The sequence below is a fragment of the Haliotis rufescens genome, unplaced genomic scaffold (assembly GCF_023055435.1).
Source record: "Haliotis rufescens isolate VD_foot unplaced genomic scaffold, xgHalRufe1.0.p SCAF_1, whole genome shotgun sequence".
Lineage (NCBI taxonomy): Eukaryota > Metazoa > Mollusca > Gastropoda > Lepetellida > Haliotidae > Haliotis > Haliotis rufescens.
This window is the reverse complement of record NW_025963779.1, coordinates 52,725,130-52,741,203: the sequence shown is the minus strand read 5'-3', so window position 1 is coordinate 52,741,203 and position 16,074 is coordinate 52,725,130. Positions and strand designations below refer to the sequence as shown.

Below are 16,074 nucleotides of genomic sequence, written 5' to 3'. Positions count from 1 at the left end.
TTTGCCTAATTTTGTTTTACCCTTAAACATATCTCCTTGCACACTGGTGAAATATTTATCATTCTGATATCTCTTATCTAGGAAAGTATTCTTTAAGTGTTTGTTTATTTGGATATAAATACCCATAACTAAATGTTAAGCTGTTGTCTGTTCCATGGCAATATTACTTTTGATGTCCTCGTTGTGATTTTATTGTCTTTGACAATGTTTCAGTGCATCAACTTCAAGAGTTGATTTATCTGAGACATTACACTCATAACTACAGATAAGTGCATATTAATTATTAAAAGGGCAGACAGCAGACAAACTATGTGAAACACATACATGGTCTCAATGCTGTAAGAAATAAAGGCATCAATTTCACAAGAACAAACTTCTCAACATGACATTTAAGAAAAAAAAGAATGGCATAATTTTTTTCTGAAGTCAGTTTACTTTTTCTTAAGATATAATGAAAGAGAGTCTTTTAAAAGAATTTATAAAAAACAGGTTTATGAAAGGGTTTTCATCCATGTCACATTGTTTAAATCCAGCTGTAAGTTGAGTTTATAAATAGTGCAATAATAAATTTTTAACATTAATGGAATACTCTTGTAATAAATCAACACCTATATGAATGTATGTTTAACCTTTTTTCAACCTTCCAAAATAAATGAAAACAAATATATTCACCAGTCTTCAAAAATGAAATGTGCTTGCTTATGTATCCCCGAAATACAGATGACCCATCACCTCAATAACATCTAGTCTCAGCATGATAAATAAATATTACAGATTCTAGCTTATATAACAAATATTTGTGAGACTCCTATCCCTTTGTTAGGAAACACTCATTTATTTTACATTGTACTCTTCAGTGTTGGCCTGCCCTGAAAGGTGAAAGGTCACAGGTTCTTGGCATGCTGGGTAATTAGAAAGTTGCATCCCCAGCCCTCAAAATGACAAATGCTGCAATCTCATACCTCCTTGTGACCAAATGAGCAAAAAGGTTGTTTATTTGCACAAGATATTACGTGATAGGTTAGTCCCGTGTAGCGTTGGCTTGGCGTCCTGGCAGTTCTCCAAATGAACACATATCACTCATAGAAAACCTTTTCCCTTGTGTAGTTCTCTCCCCTTTTGAGTTTTGCTTTAATATCATTGTACTGAGAAAAATACAACTTCAAACAATCATTGGCAAAAATGTTAACTGACCTCAAATTTTGATGTGATTGCTTACATATATTTGGATGCGATATAGTTTTAAACATATATTTATCCTTCAGTGTTTTTGTCAACACATTTTGGCAACTCAAGTAATAGAAATAGGATTGTAAAACAATGCACAGATATTTTTTTTATCAAGATCAGCATTGAAATACACCACAATAGTGCAGTCAATATCTTTTGTGAAGGTGGTTTAGAGGACCCATAAACACAATCGTCGGGTAACAAATTTATTCCTTAAGGATCAGCCAATTAGGCCAGGACATTGATAGCGAATCTTCCAACGCTGACAATTTTCTGACAAGTGCACGAGGCTTGTCGCATAGACAATCACGATCTAAGGTATGGAAATGATCTTTCAAAATTGAGACTGCAAGTTGTCGAGTGCGATACATGCCCTTCAACACTGTTGAAAAGAAGTGTTAAATTAACCTCCACTACAAAGTGCATCGACTCAGGAACTGTTAAATTAACCTTGCGTACAAGAGAGCAAACCTTTGCTCTTCGATGTGATACCGGTCACAAGGGAGTCTAGCAACTAAAGAGGCACAGGGATATAAACGACTGCCCAAATTTCCAATTTAGGAGCATTAATGGAGCACTGAAGTTCAATTAAGGCGTTATGAACAGTATGACACAATCAGGGGATGGTGATGGCAACATCAAAAGAGTTACACCCCTTTCTTTCGGAAACTGACGTATATGTCTGTCATGTTAATTTCCTATGGGAACTAGGTGTGGATGATACATGATTCAGCTATTAGCAAGGTTGCTAATTAATAGCAACAAGCAACGTTAACAATGTGATGTAGATATCTGATAGGGTCACTAATGGGTTGCATATGATGCACACAAGTCATTTGTTTTTTTCGGGATACTAGATATGGTTTAAACAGTATATGATTCAACTGCATCTTTTTTACTATGTTTGAGATTTTGTTATTTTGTTATGAGGAGGTACATGATCATCAATTATTTTCAGCTTTACACCAAATACAACATAGAGAAACACTACAACATTAGTATATTAATTAACATTAATTTGGTTATCTTGTATTTACATCAACATAACACTTTTAAAACACTGTATTCTGTCATTTATAAATTTAAAAAATTGGATAACAATTTGAATTTATCTGTCTTTATCTTTTTCTGTCTATGAAAAGTAATCAGTATTTGATTAGTGGGTCAGTGAGTGATTATTAAGGTCACATCAGCAAGTTTGCAGTTATTTGCCGCAATTTTTAAGCTATAGAAAACCGATTCACACAAAACAGAAGTGAGAGATTCAGAGTCTCAGCCCCCGTCTTATGAGTTTCTTTACCTCCGATGTCTAAAACACGCTCCGAACACTGACCACTGAGACTTCTACAAATAGGAAACTGTGTATTTGCTAAACATGTGACAGCTCGTGTCAGGATTCTCACCTAATTAAACAAAGCTAAAACCCAGCCAGTGTTAATCCCTCCCTCGTTAGCCCAATGAGAGTGGATTTTCAAAAAACAAACTCTGTCACAAGTCTATTAAAATTCCAAGGTGTAAATCTCAACAACGCTTGTAAATCCTTTGATCTTTTGAACCAATAGGTGATAATACTTTAACTTGGGGTAATTTGTTGGGTTAGCTCAAGACAATTCTCTTTACTCCAGGAAACAGGAAATGGACCAGCACGCTTCAGCCTTGGTTTCTGATAGTCGTCAAATATTTTGAAATGGTTGTCTTCCAAGTTTTACAACAAAAATAACATTGGAAAAAATGGGTCAGTCAACAAGTATTATGTTACATCTGCTTTCAGCTGTATTATCAGATGTATTTCACCATGACCTTTCTTTGTCTTTTGGTGATTATAAAAGATAGTGAAAGTTATGACTTTACATGAATTTAATAATTATGTTTACAAGCGATTAACTTCAACACTGTTGAATAAACCGACAGATACATTGAAAGAGCATTATGACATCTGTGCTGATATGGAGAGTTATTCCCTGCATGTTGATTATGGTTACATCATACTGTACAGTGTCAGCAGAATCTACTAAAATTAGTAAAACCATTAGGACATGCAGTTTGTTTGTCACAGCATGATTTCATGATTAATATATTCTTTCTGCATCATAAAAACTGTCATACTGCAATTGAGCTGGGCTTTATGTCAGCACTATTTCAGTTCCTCCATAAACAGGAATTTGTAGCTATTCACAGATAAACAATTTAATTTTTTTTATTTTATTGTATTCTACAAGGCCTATGGTCACAGCTTCTGGTCTCAGGATATATGGGACAATACAAAATATGTGAATTTGTGTACATCTACAAATTCCTGTGCTTCATGGTGCATCGATCAGCTTAATGTATACTACATGTACTCAAAAGTAGTTATAATACACCTGATTCTTTTCATATGATGTCAGTTAATCTGTTATGACATGACAGATAAACTATATAGCCAGAAGAGTGAGTGAGTGAGTGAGTGAGTGAGTATGGTTTTACGCCGCTTTTAGCAATATTCCAGCAATATCACGGCGGGGGACACCAGAAATGGGCTTCACACATTGTACCCATGTCGGGAATCGAACCCTGGTCTTCGGCGTGACGAGCGAACGCTTTAACCATTAGGCTACCCGACCGCCCCTATATATAGCCAGAAGAAAAAAATCAGGTGTTTTAACTCTTTTTTTTAATTACAGCTTGGTGAATTCACCAAGATACATAGGTACCATACTGACCAAGGATCATGATTAGGTGAAGCTGAATTTGAATACAAGAACAGCAGATCCTGGCAATGATTAGGGACACAACTCTGCATAGAAAATAACACCCCAGTGAAACAAACAATAACATGCTTCCATGATTTATTCCAGCCATAAGTGGATAGTTTATACACTAAAAATGTTGAACATATCTTGTTTTGATATCGAAAAGATATTTACAAATGTGAAAAAAAAAGATAGAACAAGCAGATTTCACTAAATTGAGTGGGTGAATGAGTATAATTTCAGCTGCTTTTAGGGTTATTCAAGCAAAATCACAGTGGGAGAACAGCAGAAATGGTGTTTCACACTTATTGCCCATGTGGACTTTTGTACCAGAACGCTTTAACCCCTAGGCTACCCCACAGCCTTTTTTATCACAAAAGAATATGAAGAAATCAAAATCTGAAATATCATGTAGTATTTTATTTTTGTATCATTATAAAGAAATTAGAATTTCTGTATAATCAGCTAAAAATGATTTTTTTTCAAAAGACACAAAATTTGCTAAATTCCTACAAAAAAAACCATGTTTCCTTCTAAATAAGTGTTTTTAGCATAGAAAATGAGTAAGTAAGATGAACTCTTGGGCTGGAATATTTTTAGAAATATTATTTCTGAAATGGATGATTTAGGTCGACAGAAGTGAAATCATGGAAGCCTTAAGGTGACCAATATCATTAAATAGCCATCACACCACCCATGTCCCCTTCAACACAACCAGTATTCTCTTCATCAAAAACCTGTCATAAACTGATGACATTTTTTCCCTGCTTGGGGCAAACAATTCTGTTTTGACAAGCTGTCAACAGGCCATCTAATCTGGAGATATTCCCAGGGAATTTCATTTACGAGCAGAGATTACTTTTTAGTGAGATAGGCAACTTGGAGCAGATAACCACGTGGGGTAATAAAAATCCCCCCAAATGACCATAAGATATTAGGCTGACTTATGAGATGCTAATTTCTCACCTTCAGAATGCCAATTACCTCATGATAAATGTGGTAATTGGTAGCTACTTTCCGTGGCGGACTGAAACAACTTTGCAGACCTTTTTACCACCCTGTGTCAAAGGTCAAGACATATCTAGTGCGAGGTGCCCCAGGGTCATAAATAACACGACCCAAGGCGACCTGTAACTGGTTTGAAGTGTAAAACAGTGATTAGCCATGATGATAGGAAAGTAACCATAGCCCTGCAGCTATCAAAACAAAGGCTGTTTATCTGGCTGGATATTTTACAGACATACCTCTCCCTCTCTCCAGTGATAGGGGTACAGTGAGGAGGCCCATGTGTACATTAGGGCAGCAAATTGGGGCAGATATAGGGAGAGGCTGTATGGTTGTGTAACATCTTGAGGTGGGAGGAGAAAAATGGTGGCTATTTCATGCACAACATTTACCAGGTTGCTCGCATCATTACGTTGATAATTTAAAGTAAATGTTATGCTGATTGCCTAGATGGTGCCACATACTCTAGACACAGATTAATGTTATCAAATGTTTACACATTTAAGAAATGTAGTCATGCTTACCAGGCATATTTAACTGAGTTAAAACTATGAATAGTTATAAATTCTGGATTGTTCATGAGTTCTTTCAATTTGAATATTTTTGAAAATTATTGATAAAAGTTCATGAAAGTGGATATATCTATCATTAAAATTGATTTTTTTTTTATAAATCAAACTTCTTTATTCTGTAATTAAATGACATTTATTTTTCAGAACATGATACCTCAATCATACCAGACCAATTAATTTTCTTGTTTTACAATGAGAAATGAGTGCTTTGTTACAGTTTCATATTGCTAAAACTTTCATTTCAAGAGTTCATTCTTCAAATCTTTTATAATTTTACATATTGTGTATTGCCATATTGACAAAAAGAATCTGGAGACTTACAGTGGAACCTAGAGAATGACAACTGTGTTCAGTTCCAGTCCAGTTGTCCGTTGTTTGGTTGGTTGGTTAGTTTGTTGTTTAAACCCTTCACTCAGCAATATTCCAGCTATGTTATGGCGGTCTGTAAATAATCAAGCCTGGACCAGACAATCCATTGATTGATATCATGAGCATCGATCGCAATTGGGATCGATGACATGCATCAACCAAGTCAGCGAGCCTGACCACCCGATCCCATTAGTCAGTTGTCCTTGTGAATAAGTAACCAATGTAAGCCAAGAGTTCAGAAGAAATAGTATCGCTACCACCTTGAGTGTCCATCTGACACATTTTCTATACTTTAAGCATATTCCATAGAAATCAAGAACCACAAATTGTTTGTTCATAGTTATTATGAAGGGTAGAACAGAGTGACTGGTAGAATGATTATTGCTTAAAAGGTAAATAAATATGAAAAGCCTGTAACATCGATCTACAGTGAAAGAGACATTACAATGTTTGCAAGATTCATAAATCTGGATTTTCATTATACAGAAGATTTACTTGGGTCAGTATCATCAGGGTTTCTCTGTCTCTCTGAATGTTGTAAAATGAAAACTATCCTATGACTGAGACAGTGATGGTAATACCATTCAGGCAGGCTCAGTTACATATTATGCACAGCTTTTCAGACAAGAGGTGTTAATTGTGTACTACATAAATCCAACAATATAAATGCAGAAAGTCATGGACCAAGTTGTGCTACATCTTTCAGCACATCTACCTGTTCCCAGGAATAAACCCTGCAAGATCAGCTGTTGAGAGTTTTCACATGATATAGACACCCTTGGCTGGTGATTTGTGAGACAGTTGACTCTTTAACCACTAACAACCCCCCATTGTTTGATAAGCCTAATTGACAAGCAATGTCCCACAGGGTGAGGCCGTGACTGCCAGTGAAGGACCATAAACTTCATGAGATAAGCATATTAATCCAATTAGCTGCATCAGATAGCCTAATGAGATGCCTTGCTCTGTCATACACATCAGGTAAAATGTACATGAAATGTGTGAGAAGTGACAACCATCCCTGTCAGCCTTGATCGACAGGCTATTGATCATTGTGTATGTCACAAGTAGTCATTATTTAAGCTGCTTGTTAGATCATAAATTATATATAATTCATACATGTTCTTAGGAATATATATCTGTGACAGGAAAAGTGCTGACATTGCAAAACGGGTTGCCTGATAATAAAATTGCAGAACAGGTTCTGCAGAGTTGAGTCTATTTAAGGTGGCTGAAATATCCTTAAGTGAAAGAAATACAGGGCATGATTTTTTTAATAATGATCAAATATATGTAATGTTATATGTAATTAAGAATTACAAATGACTTTGAAATAACTGCAAAGTCTTTCTGAGGTTTACATATGCATATGAATGTTTTGAAAACTTTAATATCAAGATTTGTTTTACCTTTTTTCATTCATTTCACAACAGTGTCTATTTCAGCATCACCATAATTCCATGATGTCCACATCAACATCAGGCGGAAACTAGAGATTGTCTGTTTAAATGTCTGTAGTCATCCTACTCAAAGTCTTTAGCTGACACTGTGAGATTTGTTTGAGATACAATCCCCATGTAAAACACTGATCCAGTAAAATGCCTGTTGTTTTTTCAAGAAACAACAGCTCTGAACAGTACAAGTAAAGTACTATCTATGTACCAAGGTTTTACCTTGACCTATAAAACCTAATTTCAAGGGTCCTTGTAGGCAATATGAGAGTCCTGTGCTGTATTGTAGTGTAACCTTAGGTTCCGGGTACCTGATAATGGACCTATATAATTCGTGTCAAGAATTCGATTCAATGAATATTATTTTTCATCTCTAAGGGTGTAATATATTTCTTTTCTGTGTCCATTCTCTACATTTAAGCTTACAGGATTCACATTTCTACACCATGTAAAACTCTGCAACCTACCAACTTTAAAATACTGTCTCAAGAACCCTCAAATTATCAATCTTGGAAGTGTGGCCTGACAATTACGTGTGACAGTTATGATCATTGACAAGTCATGGTGTAAAATTGTACAGTAGGTCAGTTAAAGCCATAGTGTCTCCTATTTGACAATAGGTTGCCACAATACATGCCATGATCATGGATTAAGTCAACACAAACCCTTTTAAAAACCATAATACTTTTCACGAAATCTGTATCTCCATTATTCATTTAGTTACTTCAAGCATACACAATTTACCCCATAAACAGCCCTCCGCGGGGTGGGCCATCATGAAACTCTCAAATAACATGCTTGTTCATAACAGGCTTTCAACAATTTCATGATAGGATATTTCAAAAACAGAAAATACATCTATGATTTGAAAACTTAAAAACCTCCCTGTTTATAAATGAAGATGGCTCTATGCAATAATAATCCCCTTTTATAGAAGCTACCACTCAAAGCCTTCCACTGTCTAGACGGTCAAAATGGTTATAACTTCATGATAACATTCAGCACTAGATTGCATCTAAACATTTTCAAAATTACTAACATACGTTTTTCAAACCCCAAAATAATATAAAGGTAAAAAGATCATTCTTTCAAGTCTGTACAATGTCTTCTTTCATTTGCTGGAGTCGATTCCCTATGTGAGATAAAGTTCCTTTCTAAATCTGGTAATTACCAAGAGTGACAAAGCATACATTTACTGTCAGCAATTCCAGTCAAAATCAATCCAGGATCCTATCGCGGCCTTCAAATCATGAGCATCCATTTCAAATCATACACTCTATTTCGTGTCACTTCAAACAGGAAACCATCATCCAAACTTGTCAATATCAGTAAAGGTTGAAATCAAGTGAAATATATGACAAAATCAATTGAATGTAATTAATGAAGAGCACTGGCAGGAAAAAGGCAAGGACAAGTGTAATAGTCAGTCACCCATCCTACACCCGATACCCCACATCACCATCAGTGTCGAGTTACTACAACCAAGGACATTCCTTTGAACCTGTGGTGGTCCACACTACAACCTGCTATTTATCGTCATTTAAACTTTCTATTTGTAATTGACAACTTCATTACTCAAGGGCAGAGGAGAAGTTATACCTTTAATCATAGGTGACGACAGTTAACTCTGAGGGCAGTTACACAAAAGCTTGTATGCTCAGAGCATAATTAGTGAAGCATTCCTAGATATGGATCTTGCTTTAAAGAAATCAATTTGAGTATGCAGTTTCATTTAGCAATCATTTGTGGGTGAAATGTGACACATCACATGCAGTAACTCGTGTAACAGATGATGCTAGCCTGTATTGCAGTAAGTCAGTCAATATCCTGCTTAATGTTATGAAAATGTCACATCTGTTATATTAGATGCAAATCTTTTTGTTTAAGTTGTGTTACCTAAAGCAGTACATACATGAGTTAACCTGGATGTGATCGACACACATTGTCTGCTTTATATCATGCTCTGTCTGCTCTATATAATGCTCTGTCTGATGTACTCATCCTGCTCTGTCTGATGTACTCATCATGTTGTCTGCTCTAAATCATGCTCTGTCTGCTCTATATCATGCTCTGTCTGCTCTATATCATGCTCTGTCTGCTCTATATCAAGCTCTGTCTGCTGTACTCATCCTGCTCTATATCATGCTCTCTGTCTGCTCTATATCATGTTCTCTCTGCTCTAAATCAAGCTCTGTCTGCTCTATATCATGCTGTCTGATGTACTCATCATACTCTGTCTGCTCTATATCATGCTCTGTCTGCTCTATATCAAGCTCTGTCTGCTCTATATCAAGCTCTGTCTGCTCTATATCAAGCAGTACTGTCTGTCTGCTGTACTCATCCTGCTCTGTCTGCTCTATATCATGCTCTGTCTGCTCTATATCAAGCTCTGTCTGCTCTATATCAAGCTCTGTCTGCTCTATATCAAGCTCTGTCTGATGTACTCATCATGTTGTCTGCTCTATATCATGCCCTGTCTGCTCTATATCATGCTCTGGCTGCTCTATATCAAGCTCTGTCTGCTCTATATCAAGCTCTGTCTGCTCTATATCAAGCAGTACTGTCTGTCTGCTGTACTCATCCTGCTCTGTCTGCTCTATATCATGCTCTGTCTGATGTACTCATCATGTTGTCTGCTCTATATCATGCCCTGTCTGCTCTATATCATGCTCTGTCTGCTCTATATCAAGCTCTGTCTGCTCTATATCAAGCTCTGTCTGCTCTATATCAAGCAGTACTGTCTGTCTGCTGTACTCATCCTGCTCTGTCTGCTCTATATCATGCTCTGTCTGCTCTATATCATGCTCTGTCTGCTCTATATCAAGCTCTGTCTGATGTACTCATCATGTTGTCTGCTCTATATCATGCCCTGTCTGCTCTATATCATGCTCTGGCTGCTCTATATCAAGCTCTGTCTGCTCTATATCAAGCAGTACTGTCTGTCTGCTGTACTCATCCTGCTCTGTCTGCTCTATATCATGCTCTGTCTGATGTACTCATCCTGCTCTGTCTGCTCTATATCATGCACTGTCTGCTCTATATCAAGCTCTGTCTGCTCTATATCATGCACTGTCTGCTCTATATCATGCCCTGTCTGCTCTATATCATGCACTGTCTCCTCTATATCATGCACTGTCTGCTCTATATCATGCCCTGTCTGCTCTATATCATGCACTGTCTGCTCTATATCAAGCTCTGTCTGCTCTATATCATGCACTGTCTGCTCTATATCATGCACTGTCTGCTCTATATCATGCCCTGTCTGCTCTATATCATGCACTGTCTGCTCTATATCAAGCTCTGTCTGCTCTATATCAAGCTCTGTCTGCTCTATATCAAGCTCTGTCTGATGTACTCATCATGTTGTCTGCTCTATATCATGCCCTGTCTGCTCTATATCATGCCCAGTCTGCTCTACTCATCCTGCTCTACATCATGTTCTGTCTGCTCTATATCATGCTCTGTCGGCTCTATGTCATGCCTAGCTGTCTTCTATATCATGCTCTGTCTGTTAATGCAAGCCTACAATACATATACATACACACACACACACACACACACACACACACACACACACACAAACACACACACATATATATATATATATATATATGAGTAGTGCATAGAAACACAACATGCCACCTATGATTTCAAAACCAAGATAATGTATTTGACAATTGACACAGTACTGCTTTCCTCTAGGGAAATACGGATACAACGAGCCGACCAATATTCTGTGGGCTTTGGGTAGGGGTGGAAGAGCTGGAACTTTTGTTTGGGTACAATATACTTTTCTGTCACTCCTGCAAGATATGCAAAGAAAGGGCCAATATTTTAGTAGAAATCCAGAAAACAATTTTGTCCCTACATTTTCTTGAACAATGCTATACACATAGATGTGTGGTGGCATGTGAGTGTAATGATGGAGGAGACATGAAACATGAAACACATTTACCACATTGGTGAAACCCATCACCTGTACGGGCCAAGAGAACACAGTTCATAATCAGAATAAATTGAGGAATCAAACCCAAGATAAGTGGATCCTGCATGGCTAAGGGAGACAACTCTGCACAACAAAATGCAATGCCATTGTGCCTGAGAACAAACATTTTCAAGAGAAAAAAACCACTTGGAGAAAAAGTTAATCAGCACAAAAAACATGAAGTAATCTTCAGTAGATTCTTTAAAATGACATTCAGATATGATAGGAATATATATAACAAGATGTCAGGAATGGTTTCTCGTAAAACAGGTCAACAACATTTGATACCTTCATGCAGAGGACCAACTGGATACAAGTGAATTGTGCTACAGACAGCTGATAGACAATAAAGGATATTACATCACACCATCATTTTCAGTGCTAGAAATTGGAGACAAATTTGTTTGTTATCAATGAAACCAAATATTAAACAGCTGTTGAAAGCAACGAACCACAGTATGGAACAAGTGACTGTTTATTTGAGACTGCTTAAGTAAGATAACAACCCGCATGACACATGTAACACTAAGAAGCATATGTTGTGACAGGACAAATGTAATCGTGAAATACAGTCTAAAATATATCTTAAACACACGCTGTTTTCAAACTCCTTGTTTTTATGTGGCAGATGTCAAGCAAAAATTACCAAGTCAAACACATTTATTTTGCTTAAAATCTTGACAGCCATTACAAACACATCTTTATTTATGTCCAATTACAGTTTAGGGGATGTTTGTGTCTATGTCGAAAAATACCTTCCATCACATAATAACAGTAATTATGATCATTTGTTTTCTTAAAGTGTACAAATTAAATAGGAAACACAAACTTGTCATGATCTGAGCAACAAAAGTGCAAAAAATGGCGGAGGCAACAAGAATGGATGCACACATTGAACTCATGTGGGGAATCAAAGCCCATCTGTGGTGTGATGATGGAACGCTGTAAACAGCATGTCACCAGTCCAACAATGTCAATAAGCATGATGAATAGGTATGATTAGTTCTACAACAATGAATAAAGACATTATTTTTGCTGCAAAGAGAAACACCTGATCTTCAAAGCATTTGTTTGATATAAACTGAACAAGAAAAGAACAATAAAATATCCCCCAAGATATGCAGGATCTCTAACATTATTTTGTTCAGTAAAATAAGAATAATAGGAAATCCTGGCTAAAATAATAGGAATGACAAAAATACTGGCTGGTAAGGTTTCCCCAATGTAAACTTATGTAAATGTATGTAGCCTGTAGATCTAGCTGGAAGTGCTCTGTGAATGCCAGTTTTCTTCCTCTGAGAGCAATGACCTAACAATGAGAACCATTGTGACCTACCTGTGAGAGCCATACTGTGGGTGGCGCCTCCTGCTACCTGGATGACATGATGACCTTCAAGAACTCTCTCTGGCTGTAGAACATCATGGCGCCGGTGTCCACAGGCCCGACTGTATCCCCACATGAAGACGCTACCATCATCTACAAGCAGGGTCAACACATCACTCATGGAACATGTATTCAATACAAACCAATAACACCACCCTGTGAGTGGATGCTGAGTACTGAATGACAGAGTGATGTGGGGTTTCACATCCTATATGAGGCACCAAAAGAAACTAGCATGGGATTTTGTCATTTTGATCATGTCAAGGAGGTCTGTTTTTGTGTTACAAAAATAACTTAGCAAGCAAACATTATGGCATAGATGGTGACTAGCCAGAAGTATGGCTATGTTGCTATACAAACAAAAGATTTCACCAACATATCCCTTGAGGATTACAGTGTAAAATTGGTCCTCATTGCTTCATGCTTGTCAGAAAAGCCAACTAAAATGGTGATGGAATGTTTGGACACTGTGACCTGGCTGATTGTGTGTCATCATACCCTGACAACATTGAACGTTGCTCATGCTTTCAGTCACTGGTGTGCCTGGTCCAGACAATTATTTACAAACTGCTGTGATATAGCTGGAATATTGCTGACTTGCTGAACTCAACACCTTTCACATAGCTGAGGTACTACAGGAGCTAAAACAATTAGTCTACCATGTAAATTGGTTAAGTAATTTCCGATAATGCCATGGCGTTTGGGTAGCTGAAATATTAGACTCTGTTTTTTTCTGAAGTTCCACTTTTTGCCCACATATAGCTTCATTCACGTAGTGTCTGCCACTAATCTAGTCATTGCTGTTACTAACCTGATCTTTACTGCCAGTTATCCAATCATTGCTGGTACTACCCTGATCTTTACTGCCAGTAATCCAATCATTGCTGTTACTACCCGGATCATTACTACTAGTTATCCAATCATTGCTGTTACTACCCTGATCATTACTACTAGTTATGCAATCATTGCTGTTACTACCCTGATCTTTACTGCCAGTTATCCAATCATTACTACCAGTCAGTAAAGTTTTGTTTAACTGTCTCCAAGAACTATTTAATAAATCATACCATGAAACAAATCTTTCTGAAATGTGATAAAAAAAGGTTTTAAAACTGCACATTTTCTGCAAATCCATGAAAATGTAAGGTAAACAGACAAGGCCACAGCCATCAAACAGTGCTGACTGTCATGCTTAAACCAACAAAAACTAATATTTATACGGGTAAGCATATTTCACTCTCACAATGTGTACATATAATCTCTTATGACATAGCATAAGATTTGAGATCCCAATTTTAACAAATATATTCATTGGGTACTATTTCATGTTAACCTTCACAATTGAGTTTCTAAGGAACAAGATGCTTGACACAGGTGTTATCAAATTTCGGCTGACCTGATGCAAGTCTTTTCTCCTGAATATCAACTTGTGATATCGGCAATTGTGCCTTGATAAACAAAGGGTGTGCTGAGGGACACCCCTTCATAGCTTCGCATTCTTGAACAGAGGGGGGTTGTATTTGGGAGGAGTGTCGGTGACAATACAAAGCCTATTGAATGGCACAGTGTCAATAGCGTAACACTACACCAGATTATAATCACAAACCTACAAACACTCATATTTTGAATGACATCACGAGTAGATGGTCCATGTATAAGCTTCATTTTGTGACTAGTACCAGTCTGGCAGGTTTACTCTGTCATTATATCACTACTTCCTGTCCCGCATGTAATTAGTAGGAAACCTGAAAGTTATTTAAACCGTCAACATCAAATAACATAATATATATCCTTTTTCAATTTCTCCAAATTAACATAACATCAAATATCATCGCTCTTGCAATATTATAATGAAATATTGTATGAGGGATGATAACAATAATTTATCATCACTTGAATTATTTGTGATTGACATTTTTGTCCTATCAGTATGAAGTGCACTGAGTTACGTTTTTGTGAAAACATATATAACACACATAAGTGATTCATCTCTTATTGTTTGATAATATTAGAGTTTTCTTAGTAATTTAATTTAAGAATTATCTACTTATGTTTGTTGAGTTTTTGTAAATCCCATAGAGAAAATATCTTTGATAATTAATATGTCCTACCAATGGGTGTGGTTAATAGAGAACCAAAATACTCCAAAAATACTGGTATATTCATGAGAGAATTCATACTTCCCAATGGTGTTTCAGCCATATGTTTAGCACATGTACAGCCTGGGCCTATTTCATAAAACACCTCAAGACTATCATCTTAATACCCAACAAAGCTAATTGTTTAACTTCAAACAAATCTGCAGTAAAGAGCAATTTCCCATACCTCTCCAGGGAAGTCTCACAGCGTGTAAAATATTCACCAGCAAAATTTGAAAGGAAAAAGTTTTATAAACATCATTAGAGTAATCCCCTATCATATCTCCCTGTCAACAAGATAATCATTAAAACAAACACATCAGGTCATGCTATGAACCTGGGAAATGATACATTTCACATAGTCTGTGAAATTGCTCTTGAAATTGACAGGTTCAAGGGGTTAGCAATCAGCTGATTGGGGGTCAACCAGAAAGGTAACCAAAATACAGACACCGGAACAAATTTTCTCACAGAATCCCTCCCCTTTGGCTTGAATGCTCTGGAGACAAAAGTGTATCCGGTTTCAATCCAGACAGGAAAGCATTTGGAAACCTTAGGGGTTTGCCATAACATAAACAGTTCCTGAAAGAAAACATCTCCTTGCTACATTTGTCAAACTATGGGCTTCCCTCCCTGGGAAGTTCAACTTTTGTTTCTCTTTATTTATTCAGCTTGCTAATTAGTCCAAAACTGCCTCAAATGAAATAAATATTTGGAGATCATGACAAGATATTTTTGTTTAATTGACATATTTTTGTTAAGAATATGTAAAACATGTCAATATTTTTTCACAAGGGTTTAATTTTTAAAGAATTTTTTTCTTGCTTTCAAACAGTGGTTGGTAGGTTAACTAGTTGTGTATATTATATGCAAACACACAGACAATCCTGATGGATTAGTTGTACTATAAATTGAGACATACTTTCAAGTATTAGAAGAAATATCATGTATACGTATTATTCCAAAAGTCAGAGTGTATGTCTGTTACAACACTTGAATGAGTGAATTTGAGCAGTGTTTGATGTACATGACAGCATGAAAGAGGAGAGACACAAGTCATTCAATGCTTACTGGGTATGGTGCCGCCAGATCAAGGAACTAATTTCTAATTTGGGATTCAAATCGATGACCAAGGCATCATGGTAATCTAAGGGAGAAACACTTGAACTCAACTTAACATCATATCCCCTTGAAGGCAAAAGACCACT

The 16,074-nt window shown here is 36.7% G+C and overlaps 1 protein-coding gene across 3 annotated transcripts in view; it reads right to left on the bottom strand.

The window, feature by feature from the left end:
- The window catches only part of LOC124131328, a 202,836-nt gene that overhangs the window by 83,004 nt on the left and 103,758 nt on the right, over positions 1-16,074 (bottom strand). For all 3 annotated transcript variants that reach the window (XM_046494537.2, XM_046494535.2, XM_046494538.2), the window contains one exon: positions 12,681-12,821. In XM_046494537.2, coding sequence (XP_046350493.2) covers positions 12,681-12,821 — 141 coding nt within the window. The remainder of the gene's footprint in view (positions 1-12,680; positions 12,822-16,074) is intronic.